We start from the raw sequence: 21159 nt of genomic DNA on the forward strand, positions 1-21159 counted from the left end.
TTTTTGCGGTACGTGGCCCTCTCACTGTTGTGGCCTCTCCCGTTGCGGAGCACAGGCTCTGGACGCGCAGGCTCAGAGGCCATGACTCACGGGCCCAGCCGCTCCGCAGCATGTGGAATCTTCCCGGACCGGGCCACGAAGCCGCGTCCCCCGCATCGGCAGGCAGACGCTCAACCACTGCGCCACCAGGGAAGCCCCAAAGACCTATTTCTTACCCAACTAAAGTCAGGGAGCTTTCTAAAATGTTTGCTCCCAGGGCGACACAACTCTAATTATGCCTCTCTAGGGAATTTAGGGCCTAAGCCCTAGCATCAGAGAGATCGAGGTTGCCTTCTTATTTCGTAACTTTGGGCAAGGTAACTGCCTTCTCAGATTTCATCTCTCTTAAATGATCCAAAGGACTACTGTGCTGTTCAACAAGACCACGTACAGGGCTTCCCTGGTGGCGCAGTGGTTGAGAGTCCGCCTGCCAATGCAGGGGACACGGGTTCGTGCCCTGGTCCGGGAAGATCCCACATGCCGCGGAGCGGCTGGGCCCGTGAGCCATGGCCACTGAGCCTGCGCGTCTGGAGCCTGTGCTCCGCAGCGGGAGAGGCCACAATAGTGAGAGGCCCGCATACTGCAAAAAAAAAAAAAAAGACCACGTACAGAATGCGCCTGGCCCAAAGAAGCTACCTGGTAAACGGTAGCTACTAGAAGAAGTAGTGGTAGTAGTAATAGTAGAAACAGGATAACATCAAGCATGCCTTCATCTTCTACGCCTTGGGAAGGACACAAGAAGAGCTGCTGAGGCCACCATGATAAGACAGGAGCCCCCAACTGGGATAAGCTGTTCATATACAGACAAAGGCAACCTTCAGCTGAGCCAAACAATGAAACACATCCACACCCACTAAGAACCTTACAATGGCAACAGTTTCCTAACCTCCCAACAAGCCAACCCACATGGCCCACAGGGTAAGAAGCATCCATGCTGGAGTTTCCCTTACCTTGGTGTTCATACAAGACTTCCCTCGCTTATACTCTTTGTGGGACCCACGCTTGTCCAGTTTGTACCACAGGGCCTTGGCCTTCCAGGTGGTCACCTTGGACTTGAGCTTGGAATAAAAGTTTCTGTGGTCCAGAGGGTCTAGATCCAGGTGCCGTGTGAGGATGTTGAAGGCCTGGAGGGTGCCTTTGCACGTGGAAGCCTGGACAAAGTTCTCGAAAACCTGCCCGGCCTGGGCCTGCTTCTCGTCCTCGTTTTCCCCCATGTTTCAGGAGCCACGTAGAGCAGTGGTGTGGAGAGGATGGAGGAGAACACCATGAAGTACCTAGAGAAACGTCACACCTGCAAAGGTAGGCAGAGGCAGAGGTGAGCTTCCTGGATGAGGGTAGAGTGGGGAGAAGGTGTGGAGAGGTAAAAATACAATTCCTTTAAGACACTAACATACTAAACATAACACTTAATACTAAACATACATAATGCATAGGAGAAGTATAATCATACCTTCTAACCTAGCAATGCTGCCTTGCTGGCAATCTCACTCCCCAACACTCCACTCCCCTGGCTGGCTGAAAAGAACTACACATTGCCAAAGATATATCCTGGCTGGTGTCAATATTACCTGGTCAATCTTGCTATGAGCAGTGGTTCTGGAAGTAGTAACTAGCAAAAGGAAAACAAACAAAACCCAGAAAAGCACACTAGATTTAGCACTGTTGGAAACCTATAATTCTTGGTGCCATAAATTGGTTGACTAATGTTAACGTAAACTAATCACATGACATGAGTGCACAGCCCCCAAAATGCAAAGCACATGCCTCATGACCACCATCCCACCTATCCTTAGACACCACACTTTTAAGTCTTCCTTCGTTAGTTACCAGAAGGCAGGCCTTTCCCTTCTACAGACAGCAAACGGCAACTTCTCAAAATTCCTCTCCATTCCTAGTATCTGCTAGAAGCACAGCATCCACCTCAGTCAGACATACAGAAAGAGAGAGAGACACGTGGGTCTCCTCCTGATGCACAAAAGGAGCCTGTGTAAGCCCAAGCTGGGAGCTATTTGGAACAAGTGCTTAGTCTGAAGGAAGGAAAAACGGGATGGAGGTTCATTCACATCACAAAAATAGCTTGCCTGGGTTTTGGCCATTGTCCTTTCTTCTCTGCACCACTCTAACCTCAGGCATTTTCTTAGGAAAGTCATTTAAGTTTCAAAGGAACAAAATAAATTAGAGCTGATTTTCCAAAGCACTAGCTATTTTTCCAGAATCTAAAGCTAGTGCAAGAAGGTAAGTGTGAAGGAGCTGGGGCTGGCCCAGCTGCCAGGAGGGCTTGAGGGGGTCTGTAAACGCATACCAAGCTCCCCCAGACAGAGGCCTGGCAGGGGGAGGTCAGCAAACAGAGACAAAGCCCTCGGGCTGGGCAGCTTCCCACTCTCCAGACCGAAATGCCACTGTGAGTGCATTTGGATTGCGGGCTGGCTTTATAAAACTGAAAGCAGAGAATGGTGTTTATCTTCCTTAATCTTTTACTCATTCATTCAGCAATAACTACTGGTGCCTTAGCAAGGGCCACGCATCACCCTAGATGTTGGGGATACAGAGACGGAGCCTAGTGAGGAAGGCAGGCCCGTAAATAGTTGATTACAAGACAGCCAGGCCAGCACTTGTAAAAAATGAACACAGCACACGGAAGCCCAAAGAAGGTGTTAAACAGAGCCTGGAGGAGTTCAAAGGAGCCACAAGAGGGAAATGCCAAAACGATACAATTTTAGGAACAAGGTGGTTTTCACTAGAAGACTGGGGAATGGACCGTATGAAGGCATGAGTCTGGAAAAAGCCAGCACAGCTGCAGAATGACAGCAAGTTCAAGGTGCCGGGAGTTCAGGACTGGTGACCAGGTGTGGTGGGGTGTCTGGGGCAGACTGTAGGGGGGACCCGGCTTCTCCAGAGGGCCGTGGGGCTCAGGAGACAGAGCAGCGGGGTGAGACAAGTCTTTGGGAAGATGGCCGGGGTGGATTGGAGAAGGAGGGAGCTGAGGGGCTGCCCAGCACAATGAGGAAAGAAGCTTGGAGAGCAGGAGAAAGAAAAGCACACACATTCACGTTATGTGGCCTGGCTGGACACCACCTGTGAGGGGCCGCCTGCTGGGGGCCGACAAGCTCTCCAGGCAGCCAGATACTGATGGGTGCAGTGGCACGGGCTTCAGCGTAGGACCCTTCCCTCCCATCTCTTCCCCCCAAAGCTTCCAACGGGCCTGGCACCAGGCTCGGCCGAAGGGAGAACAGTACATTCCCTGCTCCAGGCCCAGCCAAGCTCCACTCTGCAGACGGGACTCCGTCCTCTAGTCCCCTCAACTCAACAAATTCAACCAACTTGGAAAGCTGGCACCAAAAGACATGGATTCCCTGTAGCGTGATCAGTCGGCTCCTTTAATGTCTGCAGTGCTCACGTTGGCATCACTCACATAAACTTTGCCTCTTGCACATGGGGAAAGTCTCAACTTTCCCCACGTGCAAGACTCACCACCCAGAGAGCATAAACAGAGAACAAGACTCGTTCGCTTTTCAGAGCATACTAACATCCTCTGTCTTTATCTATCTTTGGAACTACTTCTATGTCCGGGATTGAACAAGGGCTGCAGTAGCTGACTGACAACTGCAAAGCTACTTGAGTTCCACTGGAATCCTCCAGTCCTTCCTGACGATGGGCAGGTGGTGCAGAGAAAAACCACAGGCTTTGGGCCTCTTGAAACCTGGGTCCAAAGCTCAGCTTGGCCCCTCACTGCCCACCTGGCTTCACACAAGCCATGTAAGCTCTGAGCCTCAGCTGCTTCTTTTGTATGAGAGCTTGCAGAGTTGCTGTGGAGTGAGAGATTCCTGAGTGATGGCAGAGCCTGGCCCTAGGAGCACCAGCGTGATGTGATGTATGCTGAAGCCATCACCTGGGGCAGATTTGAAGCTGGGGAGGCACTAGTTTGAAAAAAGAGTTTTGTAAATCAATTCTCCAAGTCGCCAACTCCGCCTTGTCTAAAATGGTGAACTGTTTTGAGTTATCAAGCCAGACCCGACTCCCAGAGAATAATTTATAAACTGGAAGAACCTGACTCCTCCCAACCTCCCAGCCGCCTCCCCTCCTCCCACAAAAGAAAAATGAACAACTTAATTTTAGGGCCCCAAGGGAAAGAGACAAAGTGGTGCTGAGGGCCCTGGGTGGGTGTGAGAGCTCCAGGAACTAGCTCTTATCTGGAGTGAGATACGGGAAGGTGGAGGGAGATGGCTGGACAGAAGAAGATAAGCCCTGCCTGGGACTGTGCCGGCGCAGCCCGTGCCAGGCTCAGCCCTGCCTCCCTGCCGTCTAAAGGGTTTAGTCTCAACCTTTAAAACCGCTTTCCAATTGAAGTCAGAGACCTGAGAAATAACTCTGACACCCATGCGGAGTAGGTCTCCTCCCAGAAAAGCATCCAGATATTCGGAGTGTGGCAAACCTGGGTGTGAGTCTGGTCTCACGCACTCGCTAGCCGAGTGACCCTCGGCATTTTATCTAGTCTGTCTCAGCCTGTCTTCTCATCTGATCAGTGGGGATACCAATACGCGAGTCACAGGGGGGTAAGGAATAAATTCAATCATGTGGGTAATGTATTTAGCACCTAGTGACTCCATGATGACCAGCACTCATGACTATTTGTCAGATGGCTCAAACGTCATCAGACCAAAAGGAAGAGAAGAAGGAACATAATTATGACCACTGGTACTAGCTTCCCAGGTCAAGCAATTATATATACTTTACAATTAGAGGCCGTGGGCTTTCTATACAGAAGATCTGGTTTCAAATCCACTTCCTAACTGTGTAGCCTTGGACAACTCCACTTCCGAGTTTTAAGTTCCTCATATGAAAAGTGGGGAACCTCATATGAGGAAATTTGGGTAATGAACTGAAAACGTCCATGGAACAAGGCAGTTCTGTGAGTGAACTAGAAAGCCTGATTTAGAAGGGTTCCCCTGAGTCTGAGTCCCAGCTTCCAGAAACTGGAGTGCAGTATTTTGCTGGATACCGCTCTCTTTCCCTAAAAGAAGGTGGTCAAGGATTAGTTAAATCAGAGGATCCTGGGTAATAGTTCTCGTTAGCCTTCCTTGTCAATCACCACCCAGCTGTTGCCTTTTTGGAGTTTGATATGAAATATAAATAAAACCAACTACTCAGAAATATGAAAGGTTTCTGCATTTTCCGGGAAGAAATAAGACGTGATGCTTTAGTTTCTAAGAATAGCCTTGAAGCAATTTGGTCTTTGCCAACTGGAGTCCCTTATTTGTGGTTCTGCCTATGTGACTTTATGAGTCACAAAGCAATTCCCTTTCCCTGCCTCTGGCTGTTACAAATTAGAACCCAGGGCCTCAGATCCCAGCACTGGTAATGGGCTCTTAGCCCATGACAACTGGGAGACAAGTTCAAGGTTTATGCAGAGGTCCTGAGTAGCTCTCAAAACGAGAGATGAGCCTCCTTGGCCCAAGAGCTGCCAATGCACTCACATGTGGGACTCCCACCCTCTGCCTTTCCTGGGCCTCATCACCTGCCAAATGGCATCAAAGAGTGTGACCAGGCAGTGGATAAAATGGAGTTCTATAAAAACTTAAGGAGGGCTGGGAGGGACACCGGGCAGAACCTTCCCTCAAAGTAGCATGAGGTAAGCACAGCCCTCAACCCTCCTACCCTGAAGGCTCACAGACATGTTTCAAGGTAAATGCAATCTAAAATCCAAACCCTCTCCTCATTTCCACTGCCAAGCCCCCCATTCAAACTTACCATTTCCCAGGTTAACCTCCCCAAAGGGCCATGGGGCAGGGTCCAGTTTCCACAGCAGTGAAATGGGGGTCTTCACCCCTGTGCACCCGCGGGTGGTTGGAAAGACTAAAAGCCCCCGGTTCTGTGCCTCGCACTCGGAAGACCCTGGGTCATGGCTACTTGGATCTGACATCTGAGATGAGGCAGGAGGCAGCCAGGGCCAAGGCGGTGGGAAACGCCTCCCACGCTGCCTCTCTGCAGAGCCCAGCATGGGGAGAACACTTGGTTTACAGGTGATGTCTGCAGACATCACCTTCTCATCTGGCCCAGGGAGGCCTGGCTTTCCATCTACCAGGGCACGTGACACCAACTTGAACCTAAAGGGGCAAATCCCAGCGTTGGGAAGGGACAGAAAGGGCCACTTTGAATCTCCTTCCAGCCAGGGGTCCCAGCCTCGCCTTGGTCAACTCCCCGAGTGGAGCACGCAGCACTTCCTGGGGCAGCCTGCCCCACCCTTGCCTCCTCTGGCTGGAAGAGCGCCTCAGTGAGATGATTCCTGTTAGCTGCTCTCCAGGGAGATCCATGCTGTCTCTCCAATGGCTCATTCCCGCTCCTGGTTTAGCCCTTGAGATCACCCACAGGAAGTCAAAGCCCCTTCCATGCAGGCTGAACTCACACATGCAGTCTACTTACACATGCCATCTGGTGCCCCAACTGGAAAGGCTAATGAAAACGCACCCAAGAGATGTACTGTGAAAGTCCACCCAAGTGCCCAGCCTGCAGCAGGGCCTGGACACTGCCCTCCGTCTACATTGGCCCAGGGTGGGGAGCTCGGGAAAGAGACTCCAGCGGCACTGCAGGCCCTGGCCTTCTGTGCTGCTCCTCCTGTGAGAGGCCAAGGCCATGTGGTCTTGCTCTTCCATCCCCAGCCCTCCCCTCACTCCTTTTCAATAGCGACTTGACTCCACTGCTCTGGCTTGAAATGACCTCACACATTCCCACCTCCTCACCACAGTCCATTTCCTTGTGGAAACACTCACAGGAACAGATCCCAGGATGACCTGAGATCGACCCCTCCACCCCAAACCCATGAGTCAGAGACCCATATGCTGACCAGTCACAGTGCCAGGAAGGAGGCCAACATCACCAGGGGCCCACGGCAGCCAGGCTCTTTCACATTATCCTATGGGGTCCTCACAAGAAGTCTACGGGGTAGGGTGCTTCTCTCTCTTTATCTCTCTCTCTCTCTCTCTCTCTCTCTGTTTCTACTCTGTAAGAAGCAAGGACTTTGGGGGTAGGGGGTAATTCCAGAACTTGCTCATCTCACTTTCCTTAAGCAAGTATAAATTTGCCATGTGTGGCTGCTACGTGTGTGTGCGTGTGCTCACGTACATGTATGCATATATATGAGTATGTGTATAAATGTATGTCTATGTGTGTATATGTATTGCATATATGCATGCTTGTATGCATGTGTGTACACAAACACACACGTACAAATTTTTAAATTTTTCCACAATGATTTCTGGCCAGTGTCCCACATCTCTGCTTGTCCTGCTAAGCCTGTCTTTAAGAACCCTCTAGGAGAAGCAAAGCCTTTGAGGTGGGCAGAACTTGGGCCTGGGCATGAGGAGACCGAGCCTCATCTGAACAGCGACAACCACACCGCTCAGCTGCTCACGGGTGCCAGACCCTGTCCCAGGCCCTTTACATCCGTGATCTCATCCAACCATCCTTATCGGACTGAAGAGAAGGCAGATTCAGAGGGGCAAGCAACCCCCTCCATTTGCCAAGGTGCCGAGTGGACATGCTGTAAAATGAGCCCAGTTCCATCTCACTTCAAAATCCATGCTCTTCGTCACCGACTGATACGAGCCATGGAGACGGAAATAACACGACCTGCTTTTTCTGAAGCCGCCGTGTCAATTAAATGGGTTAAGTTCTGTAGTCCCTGAAGTTTTTTCAGGCTCCTAGAGCCTGCAAACGTCAACAACGGGGTGTGGCTTCATAAGTTACGGTGCAACCAAACAATAAAGGATTAGGCAGTCCTTTAAAATAATATTTATAGAGACATTTAATCCTTCTGGAAAGTGCGTATGCCCTAAATCAGGGTGGAAAGAGCAGGATACAAATTCAAGTACTCGATATGATTCCAACTCCTTAGGGTAATATCTAAAGGAGAAAGGAAACAAGCCAAAAGTGAACAGTGGTCGTGTGTGATGGCATTTCAGATGATTTATGTTTAGCTTTATACTTCTCTTTATTTCCAGATTTTCTACTGGAAGCACACACAGCTTTTATAACTCCCTCCTCTATACGTTCCAAGTCCTGGAGTCTTCTCTCCCTGACTAGACTATCTTGGTCTCATGTATCTTCTCTTCCTCAGGCCTGTACGGCTCCAGCCACCTGGAGCCATCCAGCAATGCCATTCTTCTCCAGAAAAGAAAGGGCCATCCTGTAAGAAGCCCTGACACTGCTAATCTAATGAACGGGCTTACATTCCAACAGGTGAGGGACGAGGTCCCCAAGACTGCATTCCTGCCACACCTCTGCTCACTAGACCACAGACTTGAAAGTGGGGAAGATAATACCTCTGACATGATCTCAGCTATGCCCACAGACCCCCTGCCAGTCAACCCCACAAGAAGGACACCTGCCTACCTGGTTATAGGCCAGGACCTGACAAAATAACATACATCTCAGCACACACTCCAAGCCCATCTCACCACTAAAAACTCAGCAGCCTCTTCTGCATATGCCCTAAATCACCTTCATGACCCATTGGCTGCCTGGGAGTACTGTGAACTCCAAATTCCAATTTCCAGGAGGCCACCCTATCTCAAAACTAATGGGAGAGATACCTAGAATAAGCAAATTCATAGAGACAGAAAGTAGAAATTCATAAAGACAGAAAGACAGGGGCTGGGGGAAGAGGGAAATGGGAGTTATTGTTTAATGGGTACAGATTTTCAATTTGGGATGATGAAAAAGTTCTGGAGATCAATGGTGGTGATGGTTGCACAACCATGTGAATATACTTAATGCCACTGAATTCGAACATTTAAAAACGGTCATAATAGTAAATTTTGTCGTGCATATTTTCCCACAATAAAAAAAATATAATAAAATGCATTAAAAAAACAAACCATCACCACCTTACAGTAGGAGCTGTCCAAGGCCAGAGGACAGAATTTGTGGCCTAATTAACAATGAAGCAAATTATCTAAAATACTTCTGAGTTAAAGTGTAATAAAATAAATAGTGAAAGAATCCTGCTGTTTATTTATTTGGCTCAATGGCATAATTCCTTGGTTTTTATTTTTGTTTTTGTTTTTTTGGTAAGTCATCTGGGCTCCTCTCAGTATTCCTTCCAAATCTCATTTGACTCCAGGAAGCCTTTGGAAGCTCAGCCCTGCCAAATTCCAATTTTTATCTCTTATTCTGCCTTCCCCAGGCCACCACCACCAATGCCGCCCCTCCCTCACTCAGCACCTGTAAAATCTGCTTCAACATCACAGGGAAGGTTGGGTAGGGGCTCCCTGCTCTTAGCTTTCAGCGCCTACCATCCCTTGCCTGGGGAGAACACTCCTGTGTTCTGACAGTCCCTAGACAGTGCAGCCAGCAGACTGCAGTTCCTTGAAAGCAGGGAGCATTCTTCCCTGCAGTGTACAGATTCCCTAAAAACTCCCCAAGGGCAGGTCCAGATCAGCCCAGATCTGTTGCACATGCCATCAGACTCCAACGAGGAGAAACAATGGCCGTGTCATTAGATAAGACTTCTGTCTCTCAAAATCAGAGCTTCGCATATTTTTCATTGACTAACATCAATTTCAGGGACACTGGGTATGAATCCTGTCCACGTTAGGAGAATCCTGCTGCGAGGCAAAGAAGCTGGCCCGTTTGAAAAAACAGTGAGTCTGACATATCATATACCATACTTACTGTTCTTTTTTTTTTTTTGCGGTACGCAGGCCTCTCACTGTTGTGGCCTCTCCCGCTGCGGAGCGCAGGCTCCGGACGCGCAGGCTCAGCGGCCATGGCCCACGGCCCAGCCGCTCCGCGGCATGTGGGATCTTCCCGGACCGGGGCATGAACCCGCGTCCCCTGCATCGGCAGGCGGACTCTCAACCACTGCGCCACCAGGGAAGCCCCATACTTACTGTTCTTAAGCACAGCACATGGATGTGAACAAATCCTTTTACCCCACTAACTCCTAGTCTTCCTTCAAAGCTCTTCTCCTCTAGACACTCTCCGCCTCCCTGTCGCCAACCCCTTTCCAAAATGCGTTGGATCTCTCCCACAGTATCTGTACTTACCTCGGTTACAGTAAGTCCTGTGCTGAAATTAATTTTTCACTTCCCTACTCCCAGTTCCTAGCACAAGGCCCTCTCTATACAGTATGTGCTAAATGAATGAATGAATGCTCAGACCTTGGGAACATAATAATCCTTGACCTTTAACGAGCATCTATGAAGTCTTGAGCAGCAAGGTAAAAAGCTTTCTATGTATTAAAGAAGTTAATCATTGTAACAAACCAAGGCATCCTTAGACACTGTTATCTAATGATAATGGTATCCCCACTTCTCAAAGAATTAGAAAAGTTGGCAACTTGGCAAGGGCACATGGCCAGAAGTAATGAACTTGTGACTTGACATCCTAGAGCCAGAGTTCAGAGCCCACATCTGTAACCACCAGCCCATACAGCTCCCACACAAAGGGGATGGAGGGATCCAAGTGCTGCCTCGTACACCACATCAGGGACGTGGTCTCTGCTCTAGACCCTTTGGTTCATGATACTCCCCCTCTTTCATCAAACTCCAAAATGCCAGGATCTGGCACAATGAGATCTCGATGCAATAGTGGATAACTGTGGTGAATATACCAATAAAAAGTCAGCTGAGGGGTGGGTGACTTTCTAGCCCGGGTGGGTATGGCAGAGGCAGGCCAGCTGATCACCAGACACATTGCTCCTTCCTCCTGGGCCCTTCCTTGCAGCTGTGTGAGCCCACGTGACCAGTTCCAGGTAATGGAATGTGAGCAGAAGTGACGCACGCAACTTCTAGGACCAACCCATGAGAACCTCCCGTGGCAATCCTCCAGGCTCTTTCCACTTGCGCCAGAGCATAGCAGCCACGGAAATCACATGTGCAAGACGGCAAAGCCATGAGAAGGAGGGAGCTGGGCTCCCTGATGCCCACTTGGAGGAAAGCAGTCTATGACCAGGAACATTTGCACTTCACATATGTGAGAAATAAACCTGAAGTATGTGAAGACACTGAGAACCAAGGGTTTATCTGTTAGGCAGGAAATATCAATTAATCCAGTAGGTAAACCATAGCATGGTAGGAATGCCAGATTTGTCATTGGAGGTTAACCCCCAGAAATATGCCTGACCACCCCTCATTAAGGAACCTCCCCACACACATATACACCCTCTGGTGAATATACCTTATTATATACCCTATAATAAGACAAGAGAATGGGACAGATAGGCTAGTCGTTTCCTTGGTTTCAATAACCCCCTGAGCCCTCAGGAAGCCCCTGGAAGCCTATGTGGTGTGGTGGAAAGAACGTGGACTTCCGACTCCCCAGCATTCCCTTGAGCAAGTCACAAACAACACAGAGTCCCTGTGAAAATTACATGAAGGTGCCTCTCGTGGGGCGGGCTCAGGATGTGCTTTTCCAGCGTCCTTCCAGCCCACTGCCCTGGGGATAACACCCACCACCCGAGGTAGCCCAAGCCAAACCGCAGCAGAAATAGGGGCATTTTCACATAGGTGGTAAGGGTGATCATCTCCCCTTATCTACCTTAAGCTGAGATGGGACAGTTAAAGCATATTTTCCACCGAGTCTTTGCCCAGCACACCCTTAAAGTCACCCCCCAGGTGAGCCTTTGTGTCTGGATGGCTGAGCTCAGGCCTCAGGGACTGCAACCCTAGTGATCAGTCTGGAGGATAGAGAAGGATGCTGGGGAGGAGGCATAAAAGTCATGGAAAAGCGAACTTGAAAAGGATTTCTCAACAACGCCTGCTCGCTCTGCACACACCATACCCAGGAGCCCAGGACAACCACAGAGCAGTCCCTGCCCCAGAAGCTCACAGCCCAGCCGTGTCTTATGGAGTCTGTCCTCCAAAGGCTCCCCCATTTTGAAGAATTGTGCCAAGTAACTACATTTTTTCAAACCAAAAAAAAAAAAAAGAACTCATTGCCTAACAAAAGTGTTTTTTGTTCTTTTTTGGATGTGTGAATTTAACAATGTGAAATCAGTCTCAAAAATGTACACAAATTCAACCACAGTTAGATCTACATTTGCTCTTAATAATGGCACTCTCCCTCCTTCCCCTCACAGTCTAGGTTCCCAGTAGGAAAGTCTAGCCTGGCAATGTCCACTTCCTCACTTCCACTCACCCTCTAATCTGCCACAGTCTCATTCCCCCTCCCACACATAGCTCACCTAGGCATCATGCCCAAGGCCACCACCAACTCTGTGGCTACAGCTAACTGTCACTTATTGGACCTTATCTTGCCCATGGTCTCTCCCATCTTCAGTCTGTGCAGACACATCTCTCTCTGAATGCCCCTGAAATTTCCCCAGATTCTGATCTGCACACTCCTCCCATTTTCAAGGACCTCAACACACCCACAGATCAACCAGTATCTACATCCCAATGACCCATCAAGCTATCCCTCTGTCGTGAACCTCCAGCTGCTTTCCAGACCTGTATTCAAATGCCAATTACACTCTTCCCCTGACTGTCTTGCAGAGACCTGACATGTGGTCAGTTTACCTTCCGCCTTCACCTCCCTGGCACCCCCAGCCTCAGTGAACAGCACCATCTGTACCCAGACTCTCACGCCACACCCCTGGAGTCACCTCCTCTGCCCCCCTTCCCTCACCTCAAGGAGCCAGCCAGTCACCGAGCACTGCCTCCGCAATAGCCCCAGTCACTGCCTCCTGTCCAGCCTCCCCTCTCATTTAACTCTCAAAACCTCCTCATAAATGCCCTTCCTGCTTGCTCCCTCCAGTCCACCAGCCTCTCTCTGGAGCTGCTGCCAGAGAGATCTTTCCACCAGAAATGCACACTTGGTCAGGTTCTGTTCCTGTTTCAAACCCTTCAGCAGCTCCCTGAGCATCTTCAGGGTGAGAGCCAAACATCTCAGCAGAGCAAGACAAAACCCACCTTCCTGCTTCACCCCTTGTCTGCTCTCCAGCCTGCCACCTCACCATTTCCCTGACCCCACTACCAGACCTACTGAGCCATCTGCATCTGTAGCTCCCTAACAAACTGAACTCTTCCAGGCCTCCCTCCCTGTGCCTTTGCTCATGCTGGTCCCTCCATCTAGAAGGCCCATCCAGACTCCGTTCACTTGGTAAAAACCCAGTCGGCTTTAGGGCTGAAACATCAAAGGGAGCAGAGTGTCAGGGGCCCCAGTGTGGGCTCTGGAGTCAGGCAGACTTGTTACAAACCTGACCCACCACTTACTAGGTGTGTGAGCCTAGATGAGTCACCTAATTTCTTTGAACCTCAGTTTCCTCATCCATAAAATGGAGATAATAACAGTCCTGACCCCACTGGGTTACATGAGGATGAAACTCTGACGCAAGGCTAGGCAGTATCCTTGGCTGCAACTCTTCTTTGAAGTCTTACCTTGGTCTCCCCACACCCCCTTCTCCTACACTGTACTCCGTGGAGGTTCCAGTGATGGTTGCATACAGACTATCGCATGAACTACTTTTGGGTCTGCCTGCCTCACTGGACTGTGAGCTCTCTGATGCCAGATGTTGCATATCCAGGGCCCGGCACCTGTGCCTCTGGCAATGGCAGATGTTCAATAACCACTGCTTGTTGGTAAAATCCAATCAAGAGCAGCCACAAAATTTAGGCTGTGTGGTGGCGTGAACTGTGACTGCCCTTTCTCTCTGACCACCACCAGAATGACCCCGGGAGCCTCCTAACTCGTCTCCAGTTCGCGTCTTCCCCTTCCCGTCCTGTCTGCACCACCCCACACTGTTCATAAAGCCCTCAGGGCTCCCAAAGCCCCACTGTATAAGTCCCAACTCCCATGATGGGCTCGTCAGCCCCCTCCAGGCAGCCCCCATGTCCTTGTTAGGCTCAATTCCTAAAGGTCTTAGGGCTCCCCTGTGGCTGCATCAGACAGACTGGCCCATTTAATGCTCCACATCTGGTCTCTGCCTTCCTCCTCCCAGCCCTGCTCAAATCTTACCCATCCTCTGAAGCAAAGTCAGGCCCTGAAGTACTAATTGAAGACCTACTATGTGCTGACATCACAGTCTATTCAGGGAATCAATTTTAAATAATTATAGTTAAGAGCTGCAGTAGAGGTGGGTACCAAGACATGTGGACACAGAGATGGGAGATGGAGTGACCCACAGCCTGGAGAGAGGCTCAAAGAAGCAGCGCCAGAGCTGGATCTTAAGGGATGAGCTGGAGTTTTCAGGCACAAAAGCTTCCCCATCCCATACTGACCCTTCTTTCACATGCATTCTTCTTACTCTCAGAGTCTGTGCCAGAGGTCACCAAACCTGGTTCTACACCACACGATTCACTAGGAAGTGTCCAAAAATACAGCTTCCTGGGCCTACTCCCACACAGAATCTCTGCAGCCTGAGGTCCAAGGGGGAAACTGCTAGGCACTCTGGATACCAGGGGAACAAGCTCTGTCTTCCCAGCTTCTGAGAAATTACCATCTAGTAATTCCTAGAGACAGACAGTTATAACACACATGGGGTCATATGAGACACAGAACCGGCCATTTGGCACTTCATTTAGCCTTGAACCCAACACAGTTTTGTGCATTATGCTTGTCTGGACAATATAATGTATAAACTTCTTAAGGAAAAGGCCAGTGTCTTTTGTTTCTTTTACCTATTTCCCAGAATATTCAGCTCAGTTCTAAGTATGCAGTTGGCATTCAATCAATATTTAATCAAATAATTCAACTTTTTGTATCATGTCCCTTTGGACTAATTCACCCATTAACGAATTGTCTACTGATTTTTATCTTTGTAATTTTGGTGCCAGTGTGGTGTCGGCTCCTAGTAGGTAATCAGTACATGTTTGTTGAATGAATGAACATTTACCGGTAAAAATTTATTTCAGGAGGAATGGAACAGCTCTCACTGTACCACCTTTAGAGTTCACTTAAAAGACTTAAAACATTTTTCATTTGAATTATAGGCCTTTAATTTCAGGATTAATTTCCTGATATGCAATTATACATGCTTTGTTGTTTGTATTATAATTAATGTTATTAGCAATGTAAATAATACCTCCCTGGATCTTGGAGGTCAGCTGGCCTCTGTGCAGGTGTGCCCGGGGCAGGGGAAGGGCAGATGCTTGCCTGTTTCATCCAGTGAGGTGTCCACCCAGCCGGCAGTTCAGCTGGGCACACCCATTACCCCAGTCTCCACACAACGGCCTATCAACTGCATTCAACCTTTCCGAGACGGTGTGTACACATGCACGGGCAGGTGAGCCCTGCCTGAGTCAGAAAAGCCTAATGGGCTGTTCGAAACCTACTGACATGTCAACACACTTGGGAAGCTGGGATCTGTGATTTAAATGTGAAAAGCCCTGTGCTGCAGAAAAGCAGTCTGACAAAACAAGGATACGCATCGGGAGGCTCCTGGGAGACACATCCAAGCATGGGATGCTCAGCCAAGCGGGGACGGGCTGGGCAAGCTGGGGTAGCCAGCAGGATGGACTCTACCTTGCTTTCGCTGGGGCCCACATTCCCATGCTTTGTTGCTGTTACTGTTCTTTGTTTGTATGTTAGGCTTGTTTTAAGCCTTGAAAATATGACTCATAGTCTTGAGTGGGGGAATTTCTGGATGTGGATGAAAGTTCTTCTGGCCCTCCCTCCAGGCCCAAACCAGGAGATAGGAGAGTCTGTAATTCCTTTTGTGCCCAGGACCAGAGGGATCTTTCCTGGAGTGCGTGCTGGATCGTGGACAGCACTCGGGCAACTCAACTCAGCCTGAGAGATATTCAGTCCTTTTTGCTTCTGCTGGAAAATGGGAGGGTTTACTTGCTGGTAATGTATTTGTTCCTATATTCATCCCACAGATACCAATTACCTTGTCCCGGGCAATGTGCTAAGTGAACACAGCTTAATGGTTCTCAGATGCAGCCTCTGGGGGGTGAGCAGGCCAGAGACGGACAGGGCGAGACAGCCCTGAGCAATGCTCTCTTCCCTTCACCGGACCCGCCCAAGGGGCTCTGTGCCCACATCAAATGTGCCGTTACCAGGGGGCTGGTTCAGGTGTCTGAGCAGAAGGGAGAGAGGAAGACTGTTTGGGCCACATCCTTACTATGCAGAGGAACGGAAGTCTCCTATGAACTGTTTTCACAAAAGCTCTTTAAAACCATGCAACGTTTCAGACAGTAAATACAGAAAGGCCTCTCTGATTAGGGCAGAACCAGTCCCTAAAATACACTCAGCTGCTGACCCCACTTCTGAGATGATTAGCTTGACAGGTTGGTAACGGCCGTTACCAACAACAAAGGCTGACCTGGAGGGTGATGTGAGCCTGTGTGAGGGGGGCCGCAGAGCTGTGAGGGGAGGGACACCTGGCTCTCCAGGTGACACTCAAAGGCCACGTTCCTGTGAGCTTAGAGATGCTGAGACAAGCACTCTAGGACCAGCGACTGCCTTGGCCATTCCTCACTCGGTGGGTCAAAACGCCCCTCCCTGACCCACACCCCGACAGAGAGCAGCCCCAGGGAGGACCACAGAAGATGTGACTGAGCCAGTGAATTTGCTGTCAAGGTTCGGGAGACAGTCTCCTGCCATCCCGATGTAAGACATTTGGGTTGGCTGAATGAAGGCGCTGGACACTTCTCTAGGTGTTTGGGCTTATGTTCTGAAAAACACATTCACTAGAGCAGCCACCATCCCAGAAAGGATTTCCTCGTTCCTTGTAAAGAAACGAAACCCAGGGGGCCACAAAAGATGGACTGTGATACGAGACCAGGAAGACCTGGACTCCAGATCGCTCTCCGGGTTTTTGCTCCCCTCCCCTCCATGAAGGGTACGTCAGGCTCAAAGTTCTGCTTCCAGAATAGGTTTCCTGGGGCAGACCTCGGCAAGGAGTTCATTAGAGAGGAGAGAGGCACGAGTTCCTGAAAGGCTCTCTCTCTTCCCCAAGACCCTTCTCACTCTAAAGGGTTGGGATTTTTAAAAGATTCTGGCTCACCCTCAGGGCAAATGATCCACTTCCTAGATACTTTTGCCTTGTAAATATTGTCCTTTAAAACAGCAATATATTTTCGCTGATCTTTAAGTAGCCTTCTCACCCCACACCCCCAGCTGCTGCAGAATTATTGTGTGGCTTTGTCTGGAATGCAAAACAATCCCTGGAGAGACAGGCTGCACATGAACCCACAAGGGTGTCTGCTATCAGCTTATTTGGCAAGAGGAATCTGAGACATTTTAAATATGAACTGTCATTGTGGCCCATCCCACCCCAATGCCCTAGCGCCATCAATAAACACCTCCACTGGTTCGTGAGACACAAAATGTAGAAAATGGACACAAACTGTCTGAACACAAGTCCCACAAACATTTCTACAGGGAAAGGTACTTCAGACGCCTGGAGAATTCATATCTGGAGAATCTCTGCTGGTCTGATGTTTCTTTCAACGACTCTCACATAATTAGCAAGTGTTTTACAAAGCCCTTAACGGTCTGGTCCCAAACCCCTCCTCCCCCAGCTTATCTCCCAACTGAAAGTTCCACTCCTTCTACGTCAGCTGAGAAAATATGCCCATGACTCCTCACTTCCAAGTACCGAATCAAGCCTTCATACCGCCACATCTTTCACTTGGAAAACTCTCTGCCTCCTTCTCTGCCTGGCAATCTCCTACTTACCCCTCAATACCCAAGTCCCAGAGCACATGCTTGGTGCCAGTTTCCCTGTGTGTTGCTCTCTTCTCAGTGCTTTCAGAGCACTTGGTGTGTGACTCATTATGACACTGCTTAGAGCAGTGGCTGTGACTCTATACACATCTGTCCTGCCACCAGGTCAGGCCATGAACTCCTGGGAATAAAGGGACCAGGTCTTACTCACCTTTGCATCCCCACAACCAAGCCCAGAGCCCAGCACTCAGAAGTCCCATCATAAATGCTTGATGCCTCAGTCAATGCCCGGCCCACTTGGCCCAGCTCTCCCTTCTCCACGCAAAAAGAGGCCATGTGAAATGTGGAGCGAGGAAAGGCTTTAAGATCGGACCCCCTGCATCTGAGCCCTGGCCCCTGTGGGACGTGGGCTAGTTATTTAACCTAGATCTGCCCATTTTCTCCTCGATATAACTAACAGCCATGCTCACCTCTCAGAGGGCCGCAGGGAGGAAAAACAAGGTAAAATATGTAAACCCAGCGCCTGCTCAATGGAAAGAGCTCACGATACATTTCCTTGAGCTCAGCAGGAAGTGCTGAGCCAAATGGAGCCCTCGAGAAAAAAATCAATGGCTTCTGTTCTGGTTTACGTGCCAGCAACACAGTGATGGGGCGGACAGCCTCTAACCCAAAGCGCCCCCTCTCAGAGCAAGGGATGGTGTAGGCTGCACTTGATTCATGCCCTCAGCTCCAGAGTCTCAGAAAGAGGCATGATTAGCAACAAAGCTGATTTCTGTCTGAATGATAAACCCACGGGAGTCCACTATTGCTGAGGCTGGGCCATCAGATCCTTCATTTCCTGTCTTGCATTAATCTTTTACCCCAAGCCACACCATAAAACAGAATACTGCTGACCCAACAGTGTTAAATCCCTGAGTACAAGTCAAACAGCCCACATGTGAGAGAAGGCTCAACCTCGTGGTGATGTCACACCCAGGTTTTATTAGGCCTCAATAAACGAGGAGGTTATTGTGGGCCCTGATAACACCTTGGACAATCAAGCCCAGGGTCAAGGAAAGGAGTGGAAAGGGCAGTGGCTGAACCCACGGAGAGGAGGCAATATGGCACTGGGGAAATAGCCACTTTGTATCAGGTTTGTGATTCCAAGGCTGGGAATCAGGAGACCTGGCTTGCATCTCGGGTTCCACCTCTAGCTTGCTTTATGGGTCTGGTTAAGTCACGTCTCTGGGCTTTGGTTTCTTTACCCATAAAACTGGAGAAATAAATCAGATGATCTGTAGGCTCTTTCCAGCTTTCACGCCCAAAGATCATCAGTCTTAGAGACAGATCCACCCTCCTCAACCCTTGCCCTTTGTGTGTTAGTTGTTTGTCTGAGACATCTCTTAGCTCCCCCTAAGCAGCTTTCCACCACCACCACAACTATTATTGCTCCAGAGTGTCTGGTCACCCCTGACCATACAGCCTGGCCAGGGAAGAAGATGATAAACTTGGGGCCATGTGTTTAAGAACATATCTAGTATCCTTCGGTCAAACAACTGGACAGAGTCCAGGCACCTCAGGACATGAAGATCTTGGATATCCCAACAACCCCTAAGAACCTGGGCTGGTTTCTTTCCACTCACAGGTTAATCCCACTCCCCTCCTATACCAACCTGTACCTCCTAGGTCCCCAATGCACTTTCAAATCATTAGACATTTTTTTTCCAGGCTGCTTGGCAGGAGACTACGGCAGCAACAGGCAGTTTTTATCTGCACTCTGGCATATCTCGCGGTGGGGCAGGGGAGAGGCAACGCTACAAAGTCCAGGAGAAAATGCCTACAGAAGCAAGCAGAGGAGGTGGCGACCTGGAGGAGAAGACGGTGCTGATCACGAGGACAGGCAGAGTGGGCACTGGGAGTCTAGGAGGCCCCTTTAAGATGCCACAACCCTCTGTGCCTCCCTTACTTCCTTAATAAGAAATCTGAGGGCAGGTGAAATTCTGCAACTGGCCCATGACCATGCCATGCCGATGAGCTGTGAACAACCAGCACCAGATCGTGGGTCTTTTGACCTCAGCCTACTCTTTTTTCCACTCTACTCTGCTGACCTCGAGATCTAATTAGGTTGCTCTAACGAGGCCAGCTGGATCCCCTGCAGACTCTAAGCAACATGACCCAAGTGTCACTCAGGGAAAGAGCAGGCCCAGTAGGTATTTTGATAACTGCCTCCCCAGCCCCATGCATTCCTTCCCAACCTGACATGGTCTGCTGCTCTTTCTCCAGCCCTAGCCACAAAATCTTAAGGAGTTCAGAGGGGGAGTGAGAAAGGAGAGGTGGGCCTTCCTGTCCCTACAGAACCCTAAATACCTAAGATAACCCACAAAGATCTCTCTCCTTTGGTCTAGGGGAGATTGATGGGGATGAGTGGCAGGAGGGAACTGAATTAAGCTGCTGGAAGTCTGACCTGATTAGGCCAAGAGTATTCCCTGTGAGCAATTAGATGGGTCATCTGAAGGTGTATGATGACAAACAATAGGATCTGTCTCTGCCAGGGACCTTTCAAGACCAATGTTGGTCAGATCATCTCAGCATCAGGAGTTAAAGACTCAAGGAATTAATTATTCAGTGTGCGTGACCCAGTTCCCGGAGGTGAGGCTGGGTGAGAAGAGAACTCACTAGTTCCTTATCGTGGAAAGAAATTCAAATACTTCACAGGGTAGTGTTCCCTTTGCTGCCAAAGAGGATCCATTCATGGGTAAGAGTGACCCCACCCCATCCCCCCAAAAAAAGGAAAAAAATAGCCAAAGTTCACTCATTCAACAAATATTTATTGAGTTCCTCTTATGTCCTGGGCCCTTCAGAAATTTGCATATGGGTGAAGCTTAGTAGGGTATAAAGATGAGAGAATTTATAAACAGGAGGCCTGGGCTGTGGCCCAGCTCAGCCCATAGACAGCTACATTAACGCTGGGCAGGTCACAGCCTAAGTCAAATTCCTCATCTGTGAAATGGGAGTAAATGAAGATTTACTTATTATGAAGATGAACTGACCTTGATGAAATGTAGTGGAACGTAAGCCAAAGGCGTAAACAATAATGATGTGACACTGCAAACTTTCCCTGCAGAAGTTTATAACCTGGTCATGTTTTGGAAAACAACTCAAGGTCAAGGTACCCATCTGGCAAAATTCACACTCTCTGTAATTTGGGCAAAGTGTACGTTTCAACCTGCCAGTGGAGACAGAGCCTGCAGTCAGTACCAGGATCCCAGTCTGTGTGTCTAGGAAGTTTCAAGAAGAGGCAGGGTGAAACTGGAAAAAGCATGACCAACCTGGTCCTGTATCATGTCTGGATGGAATGAACGTTTCAGAAGAGCCCTAAGATTGAGATGGGGGAAAAGACCATCTGGAAGTGTGGTCAATCAGAAACAAAACAAAATTCATTTGAGCACAATAGAGGTGAGCTGGCCAGAAATGCACACACTTCCCTCCCCATACACATTTCAGACAATGATGGAATTGTCTATCGTTTGACCC

The 21159-nt window shown here is 49.3% G+C and overlaps 1 protein-coding gene across 8 annotated transcripts in view; it reads right to left on the reverse strand.

Moving 5' to 3' along the window:
- The window catches only part of MICAL2 (microtubule associated monooxygenase, calponin and LIM domain containing 2), a 219578-nt gene that overhangs the window by 167993 nt on the left and 30426 nt on the right, over positions 1-21159 (reverse strand). For all 8 annotated transcript variants that reach the window (XR_003004813.1, XM_024757127.1, XM_024757126.1 and 5 more), the window contains one exon: positions 990-1330. Coding sequence is in view for 7 of the 8 variants with exons in the window: in XM_024757127.1 (XP_024612895.1) it covers positions 990-1253 (264 nt within the window). In the remaining variant the exon portion in view is untranslated. The remainder of the gene's footprint in view (positions 1-989; positions 1331-21159) is intronic.

Source organism: Neophocaena asiaeorientalis, unplaced genomic scaffold, assembly GCF_003031525.2.
Source record: "Neophocaena asiaeorientalis asiaeorientalis breed wild unplaced genomic scaffold, Neophocaena_asiaeorientalis_V1.1 scaffold504, whole genome shotgun sequence".
NCBI classification, from domain to species: Eukaryota; Metazoa; Chordata; class Mammalia; order Artiodactyla; family Phocoenidae; genus Neophocaena; species Neophocaena asiaeorientalis.